This window comes from Notamacropus eugenii, chromosome 5 (assembly GCF_028372415.1).
Source record: "Notamacropus eugenii isolate mMacEug1 chromosome 5, mMacEug1.pri_v2, whole genome shotgun sequence".
Classification (NCBI taxonomy): Eukaryota; Metazoa; Chordata; class Mammalia; order Diprotodontia; family Macropodidae; genus Notamacropus; species Notamacropus eugenii.
In genome coordinates, this window is record NC_092876.1 from 1,406,133 (window position 1) to 1,416,589 (window position 10,457).

Genomic DNA, 10,457 nt, shown 5'->3' on the forward strand with positions numbered 1-10,457 from the left:
ATGCCAGGTGCCATTGGGATCATTTTTGTGATGTTGGCAGCTGGAGAGTTTCTAGTGGGTGGGTTGGCTAATGGCTTCATTGGACTGGTCAATTTCATGGACTGGATCAAGACTGGAAGACTGTCTTTAATGGACTTAATCCTCACTGCCTTGGCCATCTCCAGGATTATTTTATTGGCATCATTCTTATCTGCAGTCATTACAGTTAATGGTTTTTTTGATTTCTATGCCTCTGTTAAAATGGAATATTTAGACGTTATCTGGAGTTTGAGCAACCACTTAAGTGCCTGGTTTGGCACCTGCCTCAGCATCTTCTACTTCCTCAAGATCTCCAACTTTTCTCACCCTGTCTTCCTCTGGCTGAAGTGGAGGGTTAACCAAGTGGTCCGCAGGATGATTTGCATCTGCTTCCTCATTGCATTGCTTGTTAACCTTCTATTGAAAGAGAAAATGACTGAGATATATAAAATCTATGCTGTGCCTGGAAATAAAACAAATGAGACTCAAAAGACACAAATAACTAAAACCCACCATTTTTTCAGTCTGATTCTCTATTACATTGGGGGTTTTGTCCCCTTTATTTTATCTCTCATTTCCTGTTTTTTGTTAGTCTTTTCCCTGTGGAGGCACACCCGGCAGATGCAGGGCAATGTCACAGCCCCCAAAGACTCCAGCACAGAGGTCCACAAGAAAATCATGAAATCTATGGTATCTTTCCTTTTCCTCTTTTTACTACACCATGTGGGCATCATCATGGCATCCGTGAGCTACGTTCTCTTTGAAAGTCTTCTCCCTGTCATGTTTTCAATGATAATAACTGCCATCTACCCCATGGCCCATTCTATCATCTTGATCCAGATGAATAACAAGTTAAGGCAGGCCTCCCTGAGGATTCTCTGGCAGCTCAAGGCCTGCCCCAAGGGATCTGGCAAAGTTTTTGTGGCATAGGTTAAACTCTGGAAAAATGTCCCTTCTTCTGGGAGAAAGAATCCATTTCAAATTATTTAAAGAACTTTCCAAGGACCTTTATTGATAATTGAATTTCACTCTAGGTTTGGCACTATTTATACAGGAAAAACCAAATGGATGAATAATTGCCAGCAAACAGAGGTCTGAGAACCAAATCCAGCCAATTGCCTCTTTGGAATGGACAAGCCATGAAGTAAGAAGGATTTTTACATTTAAAAATATAATAAAGCTTTATTTTCAAAAATGTAAAAGAAAAATATTCTTAATTTAGAGGCATGCAAAAACAGAGTGTGGGCCAGATAGGGCTGGTGAATGCATAGTTTAGTGTACAAACAATCTACAGAGTTTACTCCTCAATATAGAATATATGTGTATAAGTCCATATATATCCAATACATATGCATGTACATATAGATATGTGTGTGTATACATACATAAAAACTTATGAACACAAGAGATATCAAAAATCTCAGTGCAGGTTTGAAATTGAACTAAGACTTTTGGGACATCCTATAGATACATAAATGCAATGTTCAGACACTGCAAGTGGACAAAATATTGGGCCTAGAATTAAACTGGAGGTGGAGGATGAGCAGCATTTTCTTAGTGATTTTTCCATCAGCAGTTCTAATTTTTTTCCCAAGAAACAAAGGCCCATCTTTGGTAATAACAATGATTGTACAAGATGGCAGATAGAAGCTGCAACCTCAGCCAACTCCCCCATCTCCCTCCAAACAACTTGACAAGAACATGTCAAATCCAATTCTGGAGTGACAGAGCCAACAACAGGTAGGGCTGAGACGTTTCTCCAGCCTAAGAAAACTTAGCAGGTCAGTGAGGAGGAGGCTGGCCCAGAGCACATGCCAATGCTGGACCTTGGAGGTGGCTGTGACAGGGGTGGCAGCAGCCCCTTCATGGATTCTCAGCCCAGAGATGGTAAGGGGGTTTGGCAAGGGGATTGATACAAAAACCCTGACTTGGCACTCTTTGGTGAAGATATGTGGCTCCAGAGTGGAGCTTTTGTGATGGGTCATAAAGGAGCAGAAACCCTGATCACAGCTCCACTGTGGAGAAGAACACTAGCTCTAGTAGGTGCCGGGAAGCAAGGACCTTTCCTGGTAAAGACCAGAATGGAGGCTGGAAGAGCAAAGACCACATGTACACAGGAAAATGAGATTTATAACTCCTGAAAGCTTCCTCCTTATTGAGGCAGTTAGAAGGAGCGTACAGGGGTGTGAGTTGGATGCGATGGTATGATTATCTAAGAAATGAAAATCAAGGGATGAGAAAGAAGAATTCACCGGGAGGAGGGAAAGGGAGAGGTAGATTGGGTAAATTAGCTGATATAAAAGAGGCTCAAAAACAGTGGAGGAGAGAATGGGGGGAGTACATGAATAGTATTGTTATCATTGGGATTGGCTCAAAGACAGAATGATATACACACTTTGGGTGCAGAAATCTGTCTTACCACACAGGAAAGTAGGAGGGAAAGAGAATAAGAGAAGGGGGGACTGACAGAGGGGCGGGAAATTTGGGGGGAGGTGAAAGTCAGAAGCAAAACACATTGGAGAATGTACAGGGTAAATGCAGAAAGTAGGATAAATGGGAAAATAGGATGGAGGAAAATACATAATCATTACTGGGGAACAATTTTTATAATAAGTTTCTCTGATAAGGACTTCATTTCTCAAACATATAGAAAACTATGTCAAATTTGTAGAAATAAGAAACATTCCTCAATTGATAAATGGTCAAAGAACAGGAGCAGACAATTTTCAGATGAAGAACTCAGCAAAATAATGATCCAAGACAATTTTGTATTACTTACGATGAAGTTGTACATCTCCAAAGAAAGAACTGGTAGAGCATGAATGCACACTGAAGAGACTTTGTCTTCATTTTCTGTGTGTGTGTATGTGTTCTTTTATAGAATGACTTACATGGAAAGATGTTTTGCATGAATACACAAGTACAATCCATGATAAATTGCTTGCCTTCTTAATGAGGGGGAGAGGGAAGGGAGATAAAGAATTCAGAACTCAAAATTTGTAAAAAAGTATGTTAAAATTGGTTTTACATGTAATTGGAAAAAATAAAATATTAAATAAGATTTACAAAAAGAAACAGAAAGGAACACACATAGAATTAAAATAAGGGGTTGAAGCAGAACCTATTCTGTTTCAGCTGAAGTATAAAAGGGTAGGGGTAATGTTCATGATCTCAGACAAAGTAAAAATTAAAATTAATTTAACATTAATAATTAATAAAAACTAAAACTGATCAATAAAATTAATTAAAAAGAGATCATTAAATTAATGTCAATTGAAACAGATTATCAGGGAAACCATAATTTGCTTAAAAGTAATGATAGACAATAAAGTAATATAAAATATTTTACATCAAATTTTTCCGATAAAGGTCTCCTTTCTCAAATATATAGATAATTGATCCAAATGTATAAAAATAAAAGCGACTCCTCAATGGACATGTGGTCAACAACATGAAGAGACAGTTTTCAGAAGAAAAAATACAAAGTATCAATAGTCTGATAAAAAATATTCTAAACGATGGTTGATTGGAGAAAAGCGAAGTAAATCCAGAGTGACTTCCCATTTCACACCTATCAGAAATGACCAATGCCCGAGTCAGTGTGGGAAAACTGGCACGGTAATATACTGTTAGTGAAGCTGGGAACTGTTCCAATCTTTCTAGAGACAAATTGGGTTAAAAACTGAGCATATCCTTTGATCCAGCAATACCACTATTAAGTCTGTATCCCAAAGAAATCTAACAAAAAGGAAAAGAGCTGATGTGCACAAAAATATTCAAACTAGCTCATTCTGTGGTGACAAAAATTGGAAACTGAGGGGATGCCCATCCATTGGGGAATGGCTGAACAAGTTGTAGCATATGACTGCGATGGAGTGTAGTTGGGGTTTTTTTGGCATTTTGCCAAACTGAGTGATTCAAATGTGACTCCTGGTTTCCCTGACTCCTCCACAACTTGTCCTCACACATTTCTACTTCTCCATGAAAAGTCACAGAGATCAGTCTTTTTGCTTCTCCGTTCCTCAGAAATGTTTCCATGTGGAGGTGACTTCTCAGCCTTGGGTCTAGACTTTCCAGTCTGAAAGAGATGAAAGAAATGTGTAAGCTTCCCTGTGACCAATTCTAAGGGAATGGCAACTATTGTAATGGCAATGAAGTCAGGCACATAGCCATAGTGACAATAGACATAAAGGGAAATGTCCTGAGTTCTCTCAAACACAGCCTTGAACTCAGGAGGAAATTAGGGAAAGTCCACAGACCTGGGAGAGAGGCTGACCACTACCCAAGGTGAACACACAGCTCAGAAGAAATTTTGGAGGGTGAGCTTAATGAGGAGTGATCAGAGAACAGGGTGGGACTCCACAATCTAATCCCTGAGAATTTACCCTAACAGTTCAAGAGGATGAAGGAGGATGAGGGGAACATCAGAGGAGGAGCTGGGCTGAATGAGGATCTCAAAACAGAAGTTGGGCCTGTCAATCCCCCAATCTTCCTTTCTTAAGCACCTTCAGTGGTCCAGGTGCTGTGCTAGAGATTGGGAACAGGAAATCCCAAGGAAACAGCCTGCCCTAAAGGACCTTACATATCATAGGGAGAAACAGCATGAATGCATCTCAGCACAAAGAAACCTGTCCTAAATAACAGGTCAATTGTAGAGGGATGAGGAAAGACTTTCTGTAGAAGGTGCAGGTTGAGCAGAATTCTGAAGGAGGTTAGATATGACCAGAGGCTGAGGTGAGCAGAGCCTGTGCAGAGCCCAGGAGATAGAGGATGGAGTGCTGTGTGGGAGGAGCAGCAGGAAGGCCTGCTCAGCAGAACTGTGGGTCTCATGGAAGATTGTAATGAATAATAAGCCAGAAAAAGCAGATTGGAGCTAGGTAGAAAGGAGAGCAGTGAAGAGGGCATGAACTCTAGAGGCAGAAGGGAGTCCCTGCAGTTCACTGAAGTGGAGAATGACATGGTCTGATTGGAGCTGGAGAGTCAAGGCTGAGTCTTTCATCAGTGACAGAAAGCAGCCTTGTGTTCCAGAGATCCCTGGTTTAAGGGTCACAAGGTGTGACTTCTACTATTGGAGGAGCTACATAGTACTGGTTCAATTGGACACTGGGCCAAATCAGTTGGCCTCTCTGGATTTATATTTCCTCATCTGCTCTTTGAAGACAATGTCCCACAAATCTAGATCCCACCATTGGAGAGGTGAAGGAGAAATATTAGTGGACCTAGACTCAGGAAGACTTGAGTTCTAATGCAGCCTCAGGGAATTCACAGTTGGGGGACCCTGAATAAGTCACTTCATCTCTTTGTGACTCAGTTTCCTTGGTGGTTAAATGAGAACCTAGCTCACAGGGTTGTTGTGAGGATGAAAACTCATAATTTTCTAAAGTGTTTAGCACAGTGCCTGGTATATAATGAGCACTAAATAAATGCTGGCTAGCCTTGGTTTATTTGATTTTTCCCTCATCTCTGTATCTCTTTGTGCATTTGTTTATCACCTCTTTGTCTGATCCTCTGAAGCTTCCAGATGCTCCCTGTTGGGACTTACCACATTTGATAAAACTCAAAGTCCTGCCTAAACCTGGTTAATCTATCAATGAACATCTATTAAGTGCTTACTGTGTACCATGCACTCTGCTAAGTGCCAGAGATACCAAAACAGGCAGAAAATAGTCCCCACTCCCCAGAAGCTCAGAATGTAATGTGGAAGCAACATGCAAACAGATATGTGCCACACAACCTTCAAACAGGATGAATTAGGAACCCCTGGGAGCAGGTCAGGGGCTACCCCCTGTGGGCAGCCCCTCTGGTCCCCTCAGCTCTTGACAGGCTTGGGTCTGCCTCTCCTGCAATTCTCTCTTCCCTTATCCCTGAGCTTTGGGCTGAATGGGAAACTCTCAGAGGACAGGGACTGTGGGTCTGAGGCCTCTGACCTCACATCACCCACAGCTGGGACTGGTATCTAGCACAGCTTTAGCATGAGACTGATGTGGTGGAATCTTGTGGGGGAACTGAGGCCCCCAGAAGAAGCCAGGGCCTCCTTTCCTCTGAAGTCAGGGTTGACCCTGAGCTATGTCCTGCCAGGACCCTCTCTGGAGCCCTTGGGCTCCAGGACATTGTTTGTTATCAGGACAGGTGAGGCAGCTTGAGGGCTGGTGGGGGATGTGAAATGAGGAGGACCTAGGGGAGAGCAGAGAGTGGGGAAAACTCAGCCACAGCAGCGAAAGACCCCACAGGGCCTGGGGCTCCATAGAGAAGCCCCAGGTTCAGACCACTGGGCTCAGAGCAGGAGATCCTACTGGGAAAGGTAAACCAGGGCTGAGGGCAGCCTGAGGATTCTACATCAAATATTGCAGACCAGGGTTCTCCAACCTCCTCACCTGGGCTGTTGCCTCTCTGGGCTGGAAAGTTCTGAACCTCAGGCCCTGAAGATCCTGCCTTTATCCCAGTCCTCAGCTCTGCCCAGCCCCACCCTGAGTCTGCTGGGCTCAGTTCCAGGTGCTGGGAGTTCCCCTGATTCAGGGCTGGTTTGCAGCCTTTGAGGAAGGAACCCTGGGATGAAGGGCACACATCTTTAGAAGGTTTTCCTTTCTCTGTCTATGTGACACAGGGTTCTGGCCCAGACTGGAGGAAGGTTGGGTTTTTGCTTTTTCTTTTTTGCATGTGACTATGAATTGGGGGAGAGAATTTGGATGTGTGCTTCCATGAGGGGCAGGATTGGTAGAAGAATCTTTGTAGATGGTACAAATTCTCCTTTCTTTCTTGGAGAGAGTCACTCAAGGTGGTGACAAGCCCTCTTTTTTCACTGACTCCAGCAAGGGAGAAAGGAGATCACTTGCAGACATGCTGGCTCCTTAGGATATCCCTGATTTCCATGGGCTTCCCTGAGGACTTGTGAGAATTTCCCCCTGCATGAGAGGGAAGGCCTGGTTCTAGGTTGACCTCAGAGAGCTTGTTCCCATTTGGGAACCATTTTCTCTGTATCCAGATCTGCATGCCTTCTCTGAGTTTGGGGGGATCCTGCTCAAGCAAAGGGACAATGTGAACCTCCCTGCCACGAGTGGCTTCTCCCAAAGGCATCTATGACTTTTCCCTGAAATCAGAGCCAAAGCAACTTTGTTCTGAGCTCCAGCAGCTCATTCTGTGCCTTATGGGCCCTTGGCTTGAGGGAACAGTCTTAGTGTGGTGAGAACCTTGGCTCCTCTCTTTAGAGCTAACTTCTCTGACCAAGGCAGGTGAAACTCAAAGGTTCTGTGCTGAGCCTTATTGTTACAATCACCTGGCTCCAACCAGGAGGGGGCAGGGTTGAAGGGGCCTGCCACTGGTCTTCACCACTCTTCTGAATTGCTGGTTCTGACTTGCCTCCACTTCCCAACCTGCACAACTGGGGCTGATCAGTCCTTGGATTTGACATCTCCTTGCTCTTTGCTTGAATAGTTACAGATTCCTGTACAAAGTTCTGGCCTTACTATCCCATGTTATTTCTGTCTACTGAAGACTGTGCCCTCTCATGATATGAGGATGAACTAGATCTGCAAAGGGGAGAAGTGACAAAGATATCAACGGCTCTAATTCATAATTTAGTGACAAAACTTACAGTGAGAAGAACAGGAAGCCTAAACTCTGTCTTCCTGGTGGTTAGGATCCATGGGCTTGGCTTCCAAATGTTTTCCACTGGTGTAAGTAAGGTGCACTGTAGTGTGAGTAAGGTGGATTTGAGTGTGTGTGAAGGGAATTTTGGTTATTATTTCTCAGAGTTCAGTTTTCCAGGATCCATAGCCATTACAATTTCTTGTTCCCACAGTTATGGTTCACAACGTCTCCACCAAGCTTGGGCAGAGTTGTGTAACGGTAAATAGTGTGAACATCCACTGTGGCTGCACAGTAAGATACAGCAATGAGGGGATGTAACCTTGTGAGGCTATTGCTGGTAATATGCCTTCTTTGTCTGTTGGCCTATAAAACAGGTGGGCTCTAGACAGTGAATGTGAAACCCTTAGGCTTGAGTCCACGAATGCTGTGTTTGCCTCCACTGACCCCCAGTGAGGCTGGAGGGGATTTAGGGGAAGCACAAGCTGTGCCTGTCTCTGTTGACCCCTTTGACATGTAGGGGTAGTTGCCCCCCCTTCTCACAGGGAATGCTGGAGAAGGTTATCCTCTCATTATCAGCAATCCTCTTCTAAGAAAACTGCACTAGACTAAAGATTATTAACCCCTTCTTCGTGTCCTCCCTGTCTGACCCAATGAAGAGTGAACCTGTGTTAGCCGTTCCCATGTGTGCTGTGCTTATCTGCCTTACAACTGGGTAAGAATCTATGTAAACAGCTCAGGAGAGCTGCAGCTGCCTTATAGAGGGCAGGCATGGCCTAAGCTCAATCTTCCAACTGCTGCTTCCTGGAAGTCTTTTGGGGAGATCATGGACAGCATTCTTCTCTGGTGCAAGATTCAATACCTTCCTCTCTTGGAGGTCTAGGTGACCATGTCCCTGTTTGTGTACTCTTGTCCTTGGGGAACGTTCTGGATAGATTCTCTGCTGTTGGTTTGGTCTCCCATATTACAGGGTTAGTAGGGTAAGGAGAGTCAAATCCCCTGCTCCTTCCCTCCTCTTTCTGCCAGGCCAAGGGTCTGCCTCCTGAAGGTGCTCCTGAGCTCAGGATCCTCCAGGGATTAGCTGAACTAGTTCTGAAAGTCCTGACAGTATTTCCAGGCCTAGAGATGGAGGTAACTGATGAGGGCTGGAAGGGAGGTAGTGGTGAGACTCCCACAAAGGACAGGGTACCAGGGGCAGGTCACTTGGAGAAGAATTCACAGACTCAAGCATTGTTGAGGTCAAGGTAAAGATTTATTACCCTTTTCAGCAGTCAAAAGTTCTTAGGGAACCTGAAACTTCAGAGAAATACAGGGAATGTTTATATAGGATATTCCAGAGGAAACATGTGCCAAATATGCTAAGCAGGTATTTTGGGCTGGGATTAGGGAATGGTTAAGGAGTGGTCAGTTCTTAAAGGAACATGTACTTTTAGTGTCTACTCTGTAGATATTTTACCCAGAGTTCATTGGGAAACAGCCCAAGGAGGGGCTCCCTGGAGGTGTGGTTTTAGGCCTGAAACATCACTAAGTCACCTAGCAGTCTGGGCTGGCTCAGAAATATCAGGTTGTTCTCATCAATGTCTTGTTGGACAAGATACATGTAAGGGAGTATAGGTATGTCTCAGTCTAGCATACATATGATTGATCAGTGAGTAGTAAATGTCGTTATGACTCAGGGCACCACCCATCCATCCAGTACACAGCTGATTCAGACTAATAAGTTCCATAGGTTCCTGAGCAACTGGTTGGTGTATCAGGAGGGGAGATAGCAGGATGTTGCTGGGGCAGGCTGTGTCTTTGGACTGGAGAGAAACTGTCTGGGATAGTGTTTTGAGAATAGGGAGAAATGTGAATTTTGAAGAGAAATGTGATTTTAGAATTGGGGCCCAAACACCCCATCAGTAACATGCTTGATCATTGAATTGATTTTGTCCCTTCTTATCAATTTTATTGAAAGATACACAGTAGAAAAATCAAATATCAAGTCATAATTCAATAAAGAGAGCAGCTTTTTAGCAGGAGAGATGCAAATTAAAGTTAAGTAAGACTCCCTGTTATGATTGACTATTAGAGGTCTGGGGCCAGTCAATTTCTTTTTTTTTTTTTTGTTAAGAATTTGATATGTATTTACAGGCATTATCATCTGCCCCTGTCATGATTCCCTCCTCCTACAGAATACCAGCTAAAATACCTGCACAAACAAAACCCTCATCATACACACACTCAATCCAACAAAGCCAACTCCCATCCTGGCCCTGTCTGTGAAGGGCTGCCCTTCTCTGCTATGTCTCAGGCAAGAAGGGGTGGCTTGTTTGAGCCTTGGTCCTGGCACTCCTGCTTTCTCACTGGCTAGATCACAGATTGAAATCTCTCCCAGACATTTTCATCCAAGATGTCATCATTGTTAAATTCTTGTGGCCATTCTTTGACATCCCTAAGATCTCCCCCACTTCCTCTGAAACTGGCTAGTTCATCATTCCTTATGGTACAATAACATCTCATTCAGTGAGTCACCCAAGTATTTACTGTTGAACACACTTGACTTTGAAAAGTATCCAGGAAAATTTATTACAGTAGGGTCCAGAGGAATTGAACACCTTGGCCAAGGTGAACTCCACCCTTCTTCACACAGGGGAAGAGAGAGAGTGAGATACAAAGTGAGGGCATTTTTATAATGTTAGTATATAGCAGATCCTCCCATTAGAGCCTGGATTGGTCCATTCTCTTTGAGCTCACAATCTTTTGACATGCCCATGGTATTTCAGTTAGCAAGCACAGGTGGATTTTTAGGTGGCCCTGACACTGACCTCAGCTGCTTTAAATTGGATCAATTATGACTTCTTCTTGGTTTTTTC

At 43.7% G+C, this 10,457-nt stretch overlaps 1 protein-coding gene across 1 annotated transcript; it reads left to right on the forward strand.

Annotated features, from left to right (window-relative positions):
- On the forward strand, positions 1 to 1,103 carry LOC140503145 (taste receptor type 2 member 7-like). The gene has a single exon (XM_072606964.1). It carries the CDS (start codon positions 1 to 3, stop codon positions 946 to 948), a length of 948 nt encoding a protein of 315 aa, XP_072463065.1. The 3' UTR covers positions 949 to 1,103.
- The last annotated feature ends 9,354 nt before the right edge of the window (positions 1,104 to 10,457 follow it).